Source organism: Lepidochelys kempii, chromosome 6, assembly GCF_965140265.1.
Source record: "Lepidochelys kempii isolate rLepKem1 chromosome 6, rLepKem1.hap2, whole genome shotgun sequence".
In the NCBI taxonomy this organism is placed as follows: domain Eukaryota; kingdom Metazoa; phylum Chordata; order Testudines; family Cheloniidae; genus Lepidochelys; species Lepidochelys kempii.
In genome coordinates, this window is record NC_133261.1 from 91,785,768 (window position 1) to 91,803,104 (window position 17,337).

The window sequence follows — 17,337 nt, forward strand, 5'->3', positions numbered from 1 at the left end:
CAAAAACCAAGAGAGTCTTGGGGCTTGTCTATGCTTAAAACATTGCAGCAGTGCAGCTGCAGCACTTCAGTGAAGATGCTACCTATGCTGCAGGGGTACTCTCCCCTGTGTAGGTACTCTACCTCCCCAAGAGGCGGTAGCTAAGTCGACGGAAGAATTCTCCTGTTGACCTAACACTGTCTACACCAGGGGTTAGGTTGGTTTAACTGCATCACCCAGGGGTGTGGATTTTTCACTACCCTGATGTAGTTATACCAACCTAATTTTCTAGCATAAACCAGGCTTTAACCATAAACACCCATTCTCATCACATTAGATTGACAGATCACCTTAACATTTTTGTTTTCTTCTCTTATTTTACTGTATTTTAGCCATTAGATATTATGGCCCTTAATGCCTAAGCTAAATTATATTTACAGAGCACCTTTCTCCTGCTGCATGTGTGCTACTCCACCTTTTATGGTGACAGGCACCTCTTTTTAGATCACTATAGTCAACTACTCTTACATTCTTTAAGGCCATCTGCAATTGCCTACAAGATGGACTTTTTCATCTCTGCACCAAAACTGGATCACGTTCCAGACAATTCCCTCAATGTATACAGGCTTTTGCATGTAAAAGTGTTGTCATTCTCTGAGGCTCAGCAGTAACCTATACCTTCCTTACCTAACACTGTGAACTTCTTAGGGTACGTCGACAGTTTTGGAGCTCAGAGGATTAAGTCTCCCACACCGGGTCATTAGACTTGAGCTTCTGGGGCTCTTAAAAATACCTGTGCAGACAGCTCTTCGATGTTGCAGCTTAGGCTCGAAAGCCTTGTGGTGGTGGTATGTGCAAACATATCTTTAAGAGCTGGATTATAAATTAGGTACTTAATATACTGGGGGTAGAGAATTGATGAGATGCCACAGACCTATTTGCATGAAACCAAAGCTTCATTCTCCAGTGGTCCTAGCCTCTATTGGCACATCTTGCAAGCTGCTAACTTGATCAAGTCTTTCTCTAGAGAACTTTCATCAGAATGTGTCTGTCTCACACACAAGGAGTGACATGAATGGAATGGAAGGTCATGTAAATGGGACTGAGTTAGTTAGAGGCATGAGCTTCACTGGGCATTTCCTTGTATGTATGGGTTTTTTAGAAAATTGCCATATTCTCTAGGCGTTTTCCCCTTAAATGAGTGATTAATATTTACAATTCAGACAAAAAACAAGGGCCACAGTGTGACATGAAACCGCCAGCTCAGGTCAGGGGCAGTACTGAGCCGCTGCAGGAGCCATTAGGCTGAAAGCAGAATGATGCCTGGGCAGCAACCCTTGAAGCAGCACAGTGCCAGCTTGTCCTTCCCCTTATAGGAACACTAGTGGGGACAGTGGCACTAGCTCTCTTGAGTCATTCTGCTTAATTTTGGTCTTCCCCTGTACTGTGGATGCAGGGATAGATGGAGGGGAGGCTCTTTGTCTCCCCTCCTCCCCCAGGCCTTTAGGCATCCATGCAGCAGCCAAGCACGGTCTAGTCTGGGTTTTTTGGAGGGAATGCTTTAGGCTGCACCAGTTTAGCCTAACAGTTACTTCTCCCTGGCCTCCTGGGAGAGGGGCTGGGGCTTCAGCCATTCCTTCCATCCCCAGTTTCTTTACTCAGTGGGATCTTCCAGATGTTGCTAGTGCACAAACAGCAAGGAGTATGGTACTCTGGGAAAGGCAACACAGGAAGAAATTTAATGGAAAATATTAAAGAGGAAAAAAAATGTGTTTCATGGGCTTTTAATATAAAAAGGAAAAAAATAAAAGGGGGAGGGGGAGATTTATTCACTGTAATATGAACCAAATGTTGGTTGGGATGGCAGCTGCACACTCACTCTCTCCCCGTAAACTGTGTAAGCGGCTTTTCAAAGGAGGCACTACAGGGCGCAAGGCTTACTTACTGGCTGTGCCTTAACCCTTTCGTTGCTGGCAAGAGGTAGAGAAAGCATCTCTCCATGCTGGTGTTAGCTCATCAGGGTTTAATTACTGAGCCACAGTCAGAAGCATGTTCTAGATAAATAGAGAGATGTCCTCCTATAGTTTTGTCCTCCCCACCTGCTACTCTCCATCCCCTTAATATGTAAAAATAGAATGGACAAATCACTTATACATGTACAATAGGGAAGGATTCTGTACTTGCCCTTGGGGAGGAGGACAGGGTGAGACCCAACCAGCCCCATCCTCTATGGGCTTGCCTACAGTGGGGGTTTTGGAGGCAGGAAGTCAGTGCAAATCACATTTTATGCCAGTGCTGTGCACTTATGCTATGGGTTTACACTGGGGTAACTCTACCAGTGCCCTATGGTTCATGGGATCCCTGTTTCTTGAGCTGTTCAAAAGGTGCTTTCCCTTCACACCAATGTGAGGAACAGAGACTTTGTATTGATTAGGAAGTGTGGCTGAGTTTGGGTCAGGCCTAGCTAACATGTATTGGCTAAGTCTGATATCAATGTGATCACTTTTCCTAGTCAAGGCAAACCCAGCCAGTGGCCAATGCAGTGGTGTGACTCACTCTCCATAAATGGTCCAGCTGCTCTGCTTGAACTTCACATCTGTTTAATGCTTTGAAATGTGCGTGAGATGCCAGTTCACGCAACTGCATGTCAGATTTAAGTAAACCCTCTCCCCAACATCCTTTCATGAAGGGAGGGAATAGTAGCACACTCCCTTTCCATCACTGCTAATCCCATCACATCTGTGCCATGCTGTTAAAATGTTCCAGCAGACTGGGCCTGTGTCTGCAGGTGTGGGAGCATGTGCAGGCAACAGGAGGCCAGGACCACCTCCTTCCCCTCCACTTGCACTAACTGAGAGTAAAGCTGCCATGTACTGTGTGATCTTGTTAATCTGGATCACATGGAGGAGACATGCTCGGCTGCCTTTGCTGAATCTCTAGTGACCTGATGAGCAGCAATGGGATGGAGGCATTGAACTTTCCAGCCAGCTGGCTGCTACTTTCTTCTTGATTTAGTCTCTGTACTAGAGAATTTTCAAAGCTGCCCTGTGTAAGGAGAAAAAATCCAAAGCTGCTTACCTGCCAAGTATTCCCCAGATCAGAGAGACTGGCAACACAGTGTGCTTGGCATGGAGCCAAGGATGCTGCTAAGGGCCCAACAAAAACTGGCTCCACTGAAAACTAAACATTTCATTTCATTTCACAAGACTGGCAGGTTTCGTGCTTCTGAAAGCAAGAGGCTGATAATGTCAGCTAAATCCAGGAATAGTTTAGGTAAATTATCTTCAGGCTTCCCCTGCACAGCTGTGCCAGTGCCCCTCAATCCTGCTCTGCAGTACCTTCGGTTATTATGGTGCTGGGCTATCACACAGTTGTCTTGAGGCATGTCAATCCTGACCTGCGGCACTCCTGGCTATTCCATTCCCGGGCCTCCGTGTTCAGTTCTGCCAACACCCTTCATTCCTAATCTGCAGCAATGGGGGGTAAACGTGACATTGCCTTTGCTCCAAGAAAATTGGCTTTGTTCCAAAAGCCAAATACTCAGTGGCAGAGAGAAACAGGAATGTCTAACAGAGACTGAGGGACAGAAGTGGACAGCAAATTAGATGTGAGTTTGCAATGGTATATGGCTTTAAAAAAAGCCCTGTGTGATTTTTTTTTTTTTTTTTTTTTTTTGGGCAGCATTTGTAGAATCATCAAGTTAAGGAGCAAGGGAGGAATGCCATTTCTCTCTACAGCTCTAGCACAGACATCTGGAATATTGCATTCAGTTCTAGGCACCTCATTATCAAAAACATTGACAAATAGGAGAGAGTTCAAAAGAAGAGCAATAAATGATCATGGGGCTGGAGGGACTGAGTTATAGGGAGAGATTAAAGGCACTAAATATGTCTACTTTGGTTGCATTGTAGCTGAGGGGACTTAAGTACAAGTAAGTGAAGGGTTAGCCCTAAGCAGGTAAAAGGATATAGCGATGGGTGATGTGATGAAACTGAGAAAAGGCAAATGTAGGCTATATTCTGAGGGAAAACCCCCTGATGTTGAGGTGTATCAACTTATGGAGCTCTCTCCTATATTCCATCACTGTGGACACTGATCACTAGACTGCGCAAAGCGCTGGCAAATGTCCCGATCTTGCACTGGGTGGAGAAGGGCTGGATGCCCTCCATAATTCTTAAGATTCTAAATTATCTTATTGTAACATTATCAGGGCTCCCAGCAGAAAGGGGGAAATAGCCAAAGGGGGCTCCTGACGGTTGCTGCGTACTGAGGTGTCCCATTATGCCTGGATTGTGCCTGTCATAGATAGTTTATTTAGGCAGTGAAATACTCTAGGGATTGGCAACAGGAGCTGGTCTGCAAAATCACTCTTGTTCATCTCGTTTTCCTCTCCCTTCTTTCTAACACTCCTGTCAATTCTGAGTCTGTCCTTCATGTTTCCCTTGTACCTCTCCTATTCTCTCATGGGACTTAGTGAATGGCTGCTTCTTTCACCTGTTTCTGTAACTGTGACTGCTGAGAAGGGGCAGGTAGGATACTGGAGAGGCTGGAGAATTGGACTGTTTCAAGTTGCCCACAGCTGCACCTCATCACAGTAAGGAGGGAGAGGCTGATTGACGCAGAGGGACAGGAACTCTCCTACAGCTCTGCAACACCTTCAGATATCACTGGAGATTGTATTTGTCACTGTGAACTGGATTTGAACCCAGGCTGCAGTTCCACTAGCCTTGCCAATCCTAGCCAAGCCTGGACAGTCTGCTCATTAACTTTAAAAGCTTTTCCTTGGCTTCTCTCTGCAGTGTGGGTTGTTTTGTTTTTTTTTGTTTTTTTGTTTTTGTTTTGTTATGAAGCAGATTGCAGGCCAGGTGATGGCATCTCAGTTTTATATGGGCCAGCTACAGCCTGCCCCTTATCCATCTGCATGTACCTGGGCAGTTGAGAGTGGGCTCTGGTAAAGCTCCCTTTGTTACAGAGAATCCCCAATATACTGACAGTAACTATCTCAGGAATGTCAAAAGCACTTTGTTCTCCTCTGTATTTGGAGAGTCATCTCTGTTGCCAGCACATTCACAGCTGAGTGTTAGGGGCTCCCATGATACACCAGCCATACTACAGTGCAGGCTGTTGCTGGCCACTCTGGATCAAAGTCACTGATTCTTAGATATCCCCAGTAACATCAGGGCCTGGGAACAAGCCAGCTCTAGAGGCTCATTACTCCGTTTTTAAAAAAAGAGCCGGAGAGAAGAAGAGGACCGTAAGGCAAGTGGCACTGCCCTGCACCCCAGCCAGGACCCCAGTGTTCTGGGCTGTGTCCCACAATATTTATCATCACTTCACAGCCAGCATGAGTCAAGGGCCTGTTGTTAGGGATGGAGGAGGTACAGACTGTGCCAAAGAAAATGTTCTGTGTTTTCTGAATGCTTGAGCACAAGTCACCAGGATGCTGGGAGCTGCCACACCAGCCAGACTCATTCATTAGGCTATTAACTGCATTGTGCCAGCTGGTGCCTGTGAGGGCTTTGCTCTGAAAGCTTCTTGGCTTTGTCGCAGCACCTGATGCCCCCTGGGCAAAGAGCTATTGCCCAAGGTTGTCTTGCATTCCATGGCAAGGTGGGAGTGCTGATTTCTAAACCGGCACTGGGCTCCCTTGTTGCTTCTTGGCACAGTGACCCTTGTTCCTCCTTAACTCCAGGCATTACAGAACAGGATGTGAAATACTTTCATTGTCAGTTTGTTTCCTCAATTAAAGGGAGGATACATTTTTTTTTCGTTTGGTAGCCATGCAGCCATCCCACCTTTTGCTGTGATCCTATCAGTTCTCACAGGTTGGGCTGGGGGTAATGTTTTCAAAAATGCTGAAGTCCCATTTTCAAAAGTAACTTAAGTGCATTTAGGAGCCTAAATTCCATTGACTTTCACTGAGACTTAGGATCCTGAGTTACTTAGTTACTTTTGAAAATGATGCATAAGTCTGTAGTTGCACAGGCAACCTTCAAGGAACACTAAGGTACTGCAGGAAGTGGTGTTGGTGCCTGAGGTCGGTATTGAACCAGTGCCCGGCATGCAGGGGGTGGGAGGCGGATCAAAATTGAGGCTTTTGTCCTTTATGATCCTTAAAGATCCCTTGTCATAAGAGTGGAAGCTTGAGCCCCAGTTTCATGGCTAAATTCCAGTTTGAGTGATTACATTCTGTGCTCTGGCTTTCTCCATGCAGCTTCAATTGGATAAAGATTTGAATTTACTTCTTTCAGTTGTCCACTGTTAAACAGCTATCATGTCCCATCCTAGAGGTGACTGCATTGTAGTAGTGTGTGCAATGACCTTTAACTCAAGTTTGTAAAATGATTTGAGATACTTTGGAATAAAAGATGCTATAGCTATGCAAACTGACATTATTTACTAATGTTATTCTTTCAGCAGGCACTAGTTCCAAGGGGGATGGTTCTAATCAATACAGCATTCATAGAGCCTGATCTGCTGTGAGTGTTTAGATTTTTAATCTTCATTTCTTTAAGAACCTCTCTCTAACTCCATTCCAGTTAGGCACAGAAATCCAATTCGGGTTCTTCTCACAAAGGCTGCATCCAGTATCCCTTCCATTGGGTGCAGGGATCCAGATAAGCTTTTTCTCCTCCTTCCCAGTCAATGAACAGACCCACCTCTAATATCTGGCCTCAGCACAGGCGTAGTCCGCTGGCTCCCAGGGTGTTGCTTGTGCCTCCATCCACAAGGTGGTGTATCAGTGAAGAGATCCATAGAGATGAAAGGGAATTTCAAAGCAGAAGTCTAGGAAATGGTGCAAGGTGCTCAAGCACTGTTGGATTGAGTTTGAGCCACAATAATATGGAGCTCTGTTAGATTTGTCCCCAAATGCAAGGATATTTTTGTACCCTCTGCTGAGGTGAAGGTAGGGTTGCCAACTTTCTACTTGCACAAAACTAAACACACTTGCCCTGCCCCACCCCCCCCTTTGAGGCCATGCCCTTCCCGCACCCCTTCTCCGAGGCGCCACCCCCACTCATACCATCCTCCCCTCCCTCTGTCGCTTGCTCTCCCCACCCTCACTCATTCGCTCATTTTCGCTGGGGGGGGGGCGTGAGGGCTCTGGCTGGGGGTGTGGACTCCAGGATGGGGCCAGAAATAAGGAGTGCAGAGTGCGGGAGGGGGGCTCCAGGCTGAGGCAGTGGGTTGGGATGCGAGAGGGGATGAGGGCTCCGGCTGGGGGTGCAGGCTCTGGGGTGGGACTGGAGATGAGGGGTTTGGGGTGCAGGAGGGGGCTCTGGGCTGGAGGGTGGAACCAAGGGGTTCAGAGTATGGGAGGGGGCTCCAGGCTGAGGCAGGGGGTTGGGATGTGGGAGGAGGTACAGGCTCTGCGATGGGAGTGCGGGTTCTGGGGTGTGTCCAAAAATGAGAGGTTCGGGGTGTGGGAAGGGGCTCCACGTTGAGGCCCGGGGGGTGAGGTGAGGGTTCTGGCTGCAGGCTCTGATGTGGGGATGAGGGATTTGCAGTGCAGGAGGGGGCTCCAGGCTGGGGATGAGGGATTTGGAGTGCGGGTGGGGGATCAGGGCTGGGGCAGGGGGTTGGGGCTCAGGTGGGGAGTGAGGGCTCTGGATGGGGGTGCAGACTCTGGGGTGAGGGTGAGGGGTTTGGGGTGTAGGAGGGTGCTCCGGGCTGGGATAGAGGGGTTTGGAGGGTGGGAGTGGGATCGGGATCAGGGTTGGGGCAAGGGGTTGGGGGGGGGGGGGGGGGCTCAGGGCTGAAGGCTCTGGGCAGTGCTTACCTCAAGCAGCTCCTGGAAGCAGCTGCACGCCCCCCCCTCCAACTCCAGCAGTGCTGACCGGAGCCGCCAGAATCCCTTTTTGACTAGGTGTTGAGGTAAAAAACCGGACACCTAGTCAACCTAGGAGGAGGTAGAATTATTGTCCAGGGTCTCTGGAAAAATACAAGTCAAAGAAAGGAACGCAGTAGTTCTCTTGCCAGAAATACCATGTTGTCCTAAGAGCTGCTGGAAGGACAGAAGTTCTAGCTTGTGAAGGATGGGCCATAGCGCCCAGGCTGAGATTGGCTTGAATCCTGGCCAGGCCTCCACTAAGCAATCCATAAATAATGCCGAGTGAGCTGGGAGAAGATTGCTCACAACCAGCCTGATTGACAGTGTGAAACACAGTTTTCTCTGGTAGGAAGTGTTTGTTTCCCATTTATGGGTGTGGGTGTGCACGTGCGCACAACGTGCAAGTGCGTGTCTAGGCAAACAGCAGGCCCCAGCATACCAGTGACAATCCCAAGGTGGAAAAAAGGAGGACTCAACCCTATGAGGCTTCAGGAGGAGGAGGGAGAAACACAGATCACTTAAGTGAAAGCATTCCCTTGAAAAGTAGTAGTGCAGGTGCCAGTTACTGTCATGAGACACAAGTGTTGGCTACAGGCATAGCGCAAGGGAGACCCTCTTTGATAAACCAGCTGTCAGACAGAGTTTGAGAGAGGAAACTAGAGCTCTAACCTGCCCTGTTAGAATGGCAGACAAGGAAAGGAGGTTGGATGTTTAGAGCATGTAGCTGGCAATAGCACCATGATTCAAAGAGACTAACCCCAATTCCCATCTCATCCATGTGGGCACGCCTTGCCATGTATGGGTCAGAGCTGATTTTATAATATACTATATGTAGTGGTGCAGAGCTGAGAGGCAGGCACCCTTATCTGTGTATGATCCCAAGTCCTGCACTGGAAGCTCCATGGCCTCTACTAGGAGGGCCACACTGCCACCTACTGAAGTTGTAGTTAGACTAAATGTAACTGTTAATTTCAGCTCCATTTAGAAGGAAACAAATGCCATGAAGCCTAATGGAAAAAATATTCCCATCCCATCATAAACAGTTTTACAAATCATCAAAGTGAAACATAGGCAGAAAGTAACTTGCATTGATGTGGTCTCTGTAAATGGGCGCTGCTGGGATTCCCTGGGTGTAGAGTAGCATCATGGACAGTGGAGCGCAAGTGAGTTGTATATAAAACTGTGTCTACGCTACAGGAAAACTAGTTAGCCAGAATTGATTACAGTCCTGGCTCTTCCCAAAATAGTGATAACGTGGTTTCCATATGTTTTTTCTGGACAGGAACAACCAAGCTAAACTCTGCTAGAGACCACCCTATAAATCTCACTGTAGTCTGTAGATCATACTCAGGTTAAATAAGAAGAGCTCAGCTTAGAGACCAAAGGTAAACACGTGCTTTAGAGAGGCATTTGGAGAGAGTGAACTCAAAATCACACCAATAATCCCATTGCTTTCATTGAAACTTGGACCAGCAATCCCCAATCTGTGCATTTCCATGATAGTTAATGTCCATCACCAGAAAGGTGAAAGAGAAAGGAATGTAGTACCTTTGTGGTACGGAACCTCTGGGAAATAGTCCTCTGAAGCATTCAGTTCTGCAACTCAGCCAGTGGCCTGCACTCCACCACAGGCCACAGCCCCTGAGCATCATCTGTAAGGCACAGAGCAAATACTGGCTGTAAAATGGGCAATGTCGTTGTCAGGCTGTCTGGAGTGGCTCACGAAAGTGTGTGCCAACCTCAGGGCAGATTGTTACAAACCCCAAACTGATTGTATGTTCTATAATTAGATTTGACCAACCAAGTATTAAATGTGAACGACTCAAGCATAATGACAGCCTTAACATGGAGTCACAGACTGTCCCCTTGCGCGTTCCCGTCTGTCTTGCCACTCATAAATGTTTCTTTGTGATAAATGTTCCCTTACACCAAAAATCACAACAATATTCAGGTTACTCCCAGCCCCGAAGGATCAGTCACAGATACCTTAGATCTGTCACCAAAAGCAATGCTTGTAACCAATCCTGTAGTAAACTAATTAAAGATTTGTTAACTAGGGAAAAGAAATAAAGAGTTATTTTTAGGGCTGTAAAGCGATTAAAAAAATTGTGTGATTAATTGCACTGTTAAACAATAATGAATACCATTTATTTACATTTTTTTTATGTTTTCTACATTTTTAAATATATTGATTTTAATTACAACACAGAATACAAAGTGTACAGTGCTGACTTTATATTTATTTTTGATTACAGTAACTCCTCACTTAACGTTGTCCTGGTTAACGTTGTTTTGTTGTTACATCGCTGCTCAATTAGAGAACATGCTCGTTTAAAGTTGTGCAATGCTCCCTTATAATGTTGTTTGGCAGCCGCTTGCTTTGTCCACTGCTTGCAGGAAGAGCAGCCCTTTGGAGCTAGCTGGTGGGGCTTAGAATCAGGGTGGGCTGGCAGCCCCCCATCAGCTCCCTTAAGTTCCATGTGTAGCAGCCGCCCAGCAGGCTATCAATTGCTGGGCAGTTCAGGGGTGCTGATGTCAGGGTGTCCCCCTCCCCCTGCTCCTGTACCCCATCTCCACCGAGCAGGTGGGGACACGACAGGGTTCAGGAGGGAGGGAGCTTGCTGTCAGCAGCTGCTGTCTCAACTTGCTGATCCACTTAAAAAGGCAGTGTACTTAGAGTGGGGTCAGCGTACTTAAAGGGGCAATGCACATCTCTCTCTCACACACGCGGTGTGTGTCTCTGTGTCTCTCTCTCTCTCTCACACATGGTGTGTGTCTCTGTCTCACACACACATGCAGCCCCCAGCACTTTGGAAAGTGGAGGGAGTGGGGCGCTCCAGTGGGATAGCATGGGTTCATCATCATGTTCGGTTTCCACAGCCACTGTCATGTGTCTATTGTGTCTCCTACCTCCATTAGTTCTGCCTTGTAGAGTGTGAGGCTACATTAACAACAATGTGTTAATCCTTGAAGGCTCAGCCGGGTGCAAAAAAAATTTCCCTGGAACCTAACCCCCCCATTTAAATTCATTCTTATGGGGAAATTGGATTCGCTTAACATCGTTTCGCTTAAAGTAGCATTTTTCAGGAACATAACTACAATGTTAAGTGAGGAGTTACAGTGCAAAGATTTGCACTGTATAAAAACAAAAGAAATAGTATTCTTCAGTTAACCTAATACAAGTACTGTAGTGCAGTCTCTTTATCATGAAAGTTGAATTTACAAATGTAGAATTATGTACAAAAAACCTGCATTCAAAAATAAAACAATGTAAAATTGTAGAGCCTGCAAGTCCACTCAGTCCTACTTCTTATTCAGCCAATTGCTCAGACAAACAAGTTTGTTTACATTTGTAGAAGATAATGCTGCCCGCTTCTTGTTTATGATGTCACCTGAAAGTGAGAACAAGTGTTCTTGTAGAACTGTTGTAGCTGGTGTCCCAAGATATTTATGTGCCAGATGTGCTAAGGATTCATATGTCCCTTCATGCTTCAGCCACCATTCTAGAGGACATGCGTCCATGCTGATGACGGGTTCTGCTCAATAACAATCCAACGCAGTGCGGACCGATGCATGTTCATTTTCATTATCTGAGTCAGATGCCACCAGCAGAAGGTTGATTTTCTTTTTTGGTGGTTTGGGTTCTGTAGTTTCCGCATCAGAGTGTTGCTCTTTTAAAACTTCTGAAAGCATGCTCTACACCTCATCCATCTCCAATTTTGGAAGGCACTTCAGATTCTTAAATCTTGGTTCGAGTGCGGTAGCTATTTTTAGAAATCTCACATTGATACCTTCTTTGCATTTTGTCAAATCTGCAGTGAAAATGTTCTTAAAATGAACAACATGTGCTGCCTCTGAGACTGCTGTGACGTGAAATACATGGCAGAATGTGGATAAAACAGAACAGGAGACATACAATTCTCCTCCAAGGAGTTCAGTCACATATTTAATTAACGCATTATTTTTTTAACTAGTGTCATCGGCATGGAAGTGTGTTCTCTGGAATGGTGGCCGAAGCATGAAAGGGCCTACGAATGTTTAGTATATCTGGCACTTAAATACCTTGCAGTGCTGGCTACAAAAGTGCCATGCAAATGCCAATTCTCACTTTCTGGTGACATTGTAAATAAGAAGTGGGCAGTATTATCTCCCGTAAATGTAAATAAACTTGTTTATGCGATTGGCTGAACAAGAAGTAGGACTGAGTGGACTTGTAGGCTGTAAAGTTTTACATTGTTTTATTTTTGAGTGCAGTTATGTAAAAAAAAAATCTACATTTGTAAGTTGAACTTTCACAACAAAGAGATTGCACTACAATACTTGTATGAAGTGAATTGAAAAATACTATTTTTTAATCATTTTTACAGTGCAAATATTTGTAAAAAAGGTAATATGCACTTTGATTTCAATTACAACACAGAATACTGTATGAAAATGTAAAAAAAATCTAAAATATTTAATAAATGTCAATTGGTATTCTGTTGTTTTAACAGTGCGATTAAAACCGATAAATAGTGATTAATTTTTTTAATCACGATTAATTTTTTTGAGTTAATCGCATGAGTTAACTGCGATTAATCGACAGCCCTAGTTATTTTATAAGGTTAAAGAAGGGAAACATAGACACACATATGAGTTACAATTTTAGGTTTCAAAAGGTGATAGTAGCTGCTGTATATGCACGTGCTATATATCCCCTAGGGCTTAAACAAACTAAGCAGCTTAGGGATCCCTTGCTAATGCTTAGAAATATTGCCCCCTCTGAATTCCAAGCAGCATAGTGGTGATAATTTCTCTTTAAGAAGGATTTTTATTCCCTTCCCCCAGCATTCAAGCTGTGGTGGGACAAGGGCTTGTGCATGACCAGCTTCATGGGGAAGCAATCATCAGTCTTTTGTCCACTGATGTTCCACAATGGTTTGTCTGGTGTCTTTAGGCCTTACTTTGTTGGGGAGGAGATGACACCTCTTGTGGTAAATTAGTATGTCAACATTCGGTGATGCTTCTCCCCAGCTGTGGGGGTTTACAGTCTTAGCAAACATTTTTATATTTGCAGAACAAACACTTAAATAATACCTTATAACATGGGATACAGGTCTCTACTAAGCAAGTAAGATTATATAAGTAAGATTAATACATGCAGTATTCTACAAGCATTTCATAAAATCTACATTCTTATAACTCTAGTACCTATTTTAACAGTCCTAACACACAGGTGAGCCAGACTGGTTTCCATCTATGCATTTGTCAGTGTTCGGTGTGGTCCGGGGGCCTTGGCACGAGCTGGCACATGGTCTACAAGTGTCACAATCACCCCTTACAGCATCAAATGTGTAGGTTAAATATGATCTCTTCAGATCTTTGGTATGACACCTGCCAAAAGATTGCTGCTGCTACTCACTGACTTTAGCTCAGTGAATATGTCTCATATCTTATTGCCTTCATATCCTACTGCTGCAAGATGTACACCCTTTTCCGGAAACACAGATATGGGCCTCTTTGCGTTTCATCCATTCAACAGCAAGTCTTGCTGGTTAGACTGGGGGCAATTTAAAGCTATCTTCAAAGGTGTTCACATCACATCAGTGTATCTCTTTCACTTAATCATGGCTTGCGTAAGTTCAAGAAAGCAACCCCGTCTTTAGCTTCTCAGGCATTCTTATTCATTAAAGGATAGAATTTATGCTGTGCAGGTTCTTAACTGGAGGCAGATCTCTGGGAGATTTGGAGCAGACACTGAGCTCCAGGATCAATTGGGTACCTTGTCTGAGTGCCCTGAGAACTGCTTGACTCGCTTCACCTTCACAAGCCTTAGTTCTGTATTATGTCTTGATTCTCAGTCAGGATGTGGGAGCTGCACTGTAGAACTATAGGTGCCTGTCCCAAAGAGCTTTCAGAAAGCAGCCATGATCAGCAGGACTCTTTTACTCCTTATTGAGCACTGTTAGGAAGGGTGACCCAGGTAAATACACCAAAGAGAAGGAGGATGCTTAATGTCAGTCAGACAGTTCAGACCCCTAACATATTGATGACCAGAGGAATGTCCAGGCTCTAAATGGGGTGAGCGTTGCTTGTTTTTCCTTGTGCTTGGTAGATTCTTAGTGGGAAGTTCCAGGGATAGAATGGGGTTTAAGGAGAGATGTGACCATGAAAATTACTAGTCAGGTACAAAATCTACTCACCATCTTTTACTATGGCAATAAGGAGGAGAAATTGAAGGTGTGAGAAAAACTACACACCACAGACAAATGGGCAAGTAGAATGTAGTGTGGGTAGTTTGTAACTGAGGGACCACAGCTCATGATCCTTCATTGCCATTGATGAGAGGGTCCTCTTCAGGCTTCCTGCTGAGTGCCAGACTAATTCCAGCTTTGCTTTTGAGTGATCTTCATATCTACTGGGGCCAATGAGCATTGGTGTTTTGCTTTTTGTTTCTTCAAAGAATGGTCTGCAGTGATTCCATCTGTCCCCACAGGAGTGTGTTCCAGTCCCAGCAAAATCTCCTCTGTTTCTCAGCTGTGAGCATGACCCCCCCAGTTTCACTGGGAGGAGCACAGCTGCTGCAGCTGTTTCACATGCTGTCAGAAGAGTCCAGGGGCTTTACCACCTGGAAGTGGGGATAGAGTCAGGATCCATGCAGTGTGAGGGCCAGTGTTACCCCAAGGATATGGGAAAAGGGCCAGATGATGGCAACTTGATAATAACCAGTGCTGGGAGCAGGCAGGTTTGATGAGGCAGCAGATGGAGATCATTTCCAGGTTTCTCAATATGCCTTGTGATTGTGATACATTTCTTTGTATTTACACTTCTGGGGTATCTTGTGCCCAGTAGGGGGCAGTGTTGAGGGGCTTGCAACACTTCCCCTGCTCAGCCTGTGGCATATGCATGATGCACAGAACTGAGCGATTGCAGGCAGAGCATCAGGAGAGGATCCAGCCATGTTGGAGAGCAAGGACTACACTGTTCACCTGAGGAAAAGAGGGGGCATGCATTCCTAGGCACTAGACACCCCAGAGTTTGGCTCTTCCTCATTTCGTTTGGGTATAACTGGGAAGGAGAGAAGTGACCAAGGAGCTGCGACAGAAACAACAGGAAAGGGAATATCTTGAGGAGATAGGATGGAAGGAAGGAAGGGGACAGTGGAGAAATAAACCAGGTACCGTAAGAGGGGGAAACTGAAGAACCACAAAATGCCAAAAACAGAGAGGACATTTAAAAGATATAGATAGATATAGATATATGTTGTTAGGTGCACTACAAACACATAGCGAGAGACAGTCCTTGCCCACAAGGAGTTACAGTCTGTTTAGAAAAGAAAGACAAAGGGCAGGAGGGGAAACAGAGGCCCAGAGTGGTGAAGTGACTTGCCCAAGGTAACCCACTGAGTCAGTGGCAGAGCCAGGATTAGAATGCTGATCTTCTGAGTCCCAAGTCTGTATTCATTAGACCACACTTCCTCCCAAGCACTTGGAAAAGAGGCAGAGATGACCATTTAAGACTCAGTGAGGTGGGAGCCAAAGTCATTTGTACAGGATTCTAATCAGTTTTTTATATGATGATGAAGGGTGGCCTGTGGTATGGGGTCCCCTGCAGATAGCACAATGGAGGGGTCTGGAAAGCATCCGAGATAGGACAGAGGGGCGTGGGTTCCCCACAGGAAGCAGGATGGAGATGCTGACAACCAATGTCCCTTGCTAAGCAGGGCTGCTTTGCTTCATTGCTGCTGAGAGTTTGGGTGTGGGGATGGGTCCACTTGAACCTCTTGCAGTGTCCCTGCCCTCTCCTAGTGATTCAGCTGCAGAAAGTGTGTGTTGGGGGCTGGGTAACTGAGTTTGGCCCTTTTAAGATCATCCTCGGTATGTTACTCTGGATCAGTTTGGTGGCCAGGATTGCAGGGGAGACCATACCAGGTTCACGGAAATCTGGGGTTTATAAATTCATAGATTCCAAAGCCAGAAGGGGTGACTGTGATCATCTGGTTGGACCTCCTACATAACACTGGCCATAGAACTTCTCCAAAATAATCCCTAGAGTGGATCTTTTAGAAAGCATCCAGTCTTGATTTAAAAATTACTGTTGGTAAATTGGTCCAATGGTTAATTGTTCCAGCGGTTAATTGAGGGGCTTTGGGGTTTTTTTTATTTGAACTCTATGAAGTGAAGAGACGGGGGTGGCATTCCTCCACCCAGAAACACTATCCCCTCTCTGCACTCTTGGTAGGATGCAGCAAATACAAGCATCATCTGTATCCCAGTCAATTACAGTGTGCATAGGAACTTTAAGGAAAGTCTGTACTTCTCAACACATGAGATCCAAAGGGAGTGTCTAGACATGGGGCATAATGGGAGAGAAGAATGAGCTCAGTGGGGACATAGGAGGCTCAAGCAATGGGACTTAAAGGTTTTATTGGTCAGACTCAGTGGACCATGTGGCATCTGGTCAGTTAGCACAGGGAATCTGGATTGCTCGGCTATCCCAGGTTCTCCAGGACACCTTGTGACCCTGTCACTCTGTCGCCTGCTCTCCACAAAACCCATGGGCCTAGTGGAGAAGAGTGTAGGTCCCCAATTACAGTAATCCTTAGCTCGGCCACGTAACTCTGTGGAACCCAGACTCTGGGGGCTACAAGGCTGACTGTCTCCCCTCAGTGCTAGCTAGATAGCCATGGTCATGTCCTAATGTCACTCTTGGATTTTCCCTCTTGTTTCTCTGCAATTGTTCGCCTCAGGCTTGGTAGTAAGGATAGTAACATAGGCCCAGTCCAGACTTCCAGACTTTTATTGTTGGAGGCAGGTCCTCCTTTCCAGGCTCACGGCTGACATGCAACATTTGTATCATGTGTTCTACTTGCCAGTGCCACCCACTTGTTGCTAATCGCATGCCTGTCAAGATACTAGTGACTCCTTCGGGAGCAGTGATGCCCTGTGGGCAGCAGCTCTCCTGGCCTCGCATGCAGGGTAATGGAGATGGATAACGTGTGTGGTGGCTCTTCTCTTCTCAGGGCTCTAAAGAGTGACAGCTTCGCCTGGGAAGGAGAATTAGAGAACTGTGTCTACAGCAAGGTGACAGAAAGCCAGCTGGCACATCCCAAGTATCAGCCAACTGCTGGCAGCTATCAACTCCATTTTGCCGTGCAGCAACTTCAGCAGCAGAAGCTTCAGTCCCGACAGCTCTTGGAGCAAAGCCGAGCCCGGCACCAGGTAACTGAGACAAAAGTCTGCTTGAGAAGGACCACTGCCGGTTTCTACACCTGTGGGCCGGCATGGGGCAGTCTCACACCCAGGACATGGCACAAGGTTTTGTGGGGAGGAAGCACCACGTGTGGGTTATGAGGACAGGACTGAACCTATATTCCATGATTCTGATAGCAGCCTAATGCTGCTGTACCTCTTGGCCTCCCTGCTGGGTCAGGATCCCTCTCTAGTTGGCTATCTGAGTGCTGCTGCTCACTATCCTACCTAGTTCCTGAGTCAGAGCCCAGCCTCACCTGGCCCAGAGATTCTTTGTCTGTAAATCCCATAGTTGTG

At 46.1% G+C, this 17,337-nt stretch overlaps 1 protein-coding gene across 11 annotated transcripts in view; it reads left to right on the forward strand.

Annotated features, from left to right (window-relative positions):
- Positions 1-17,337, forward strand: part of TTLL5 (tubulin tyrosine ligase like 5) — a 210,249-nt gene that overhangs the window by 137,817 nt on the left and 55,095 nt on the right. For all 11 annotated transcript variants that reach the window (XR_012159502.1, XM_073349243.1, XM_073349238.1 and 8 more), the window contains one exon: positions 16,812-17,010. Coding sequence is in view for 10 of the 11 variants with exons in the window: in XM_073349243.1 (XP_073205344.1) it covers positions 16,812-17,010 (199 nt within the window). In the remaining variant the exon portion in view is untranslated. The remainder of the gene's footprint in view (positions 1-16,811; positions 17,011-17,337) is intronic.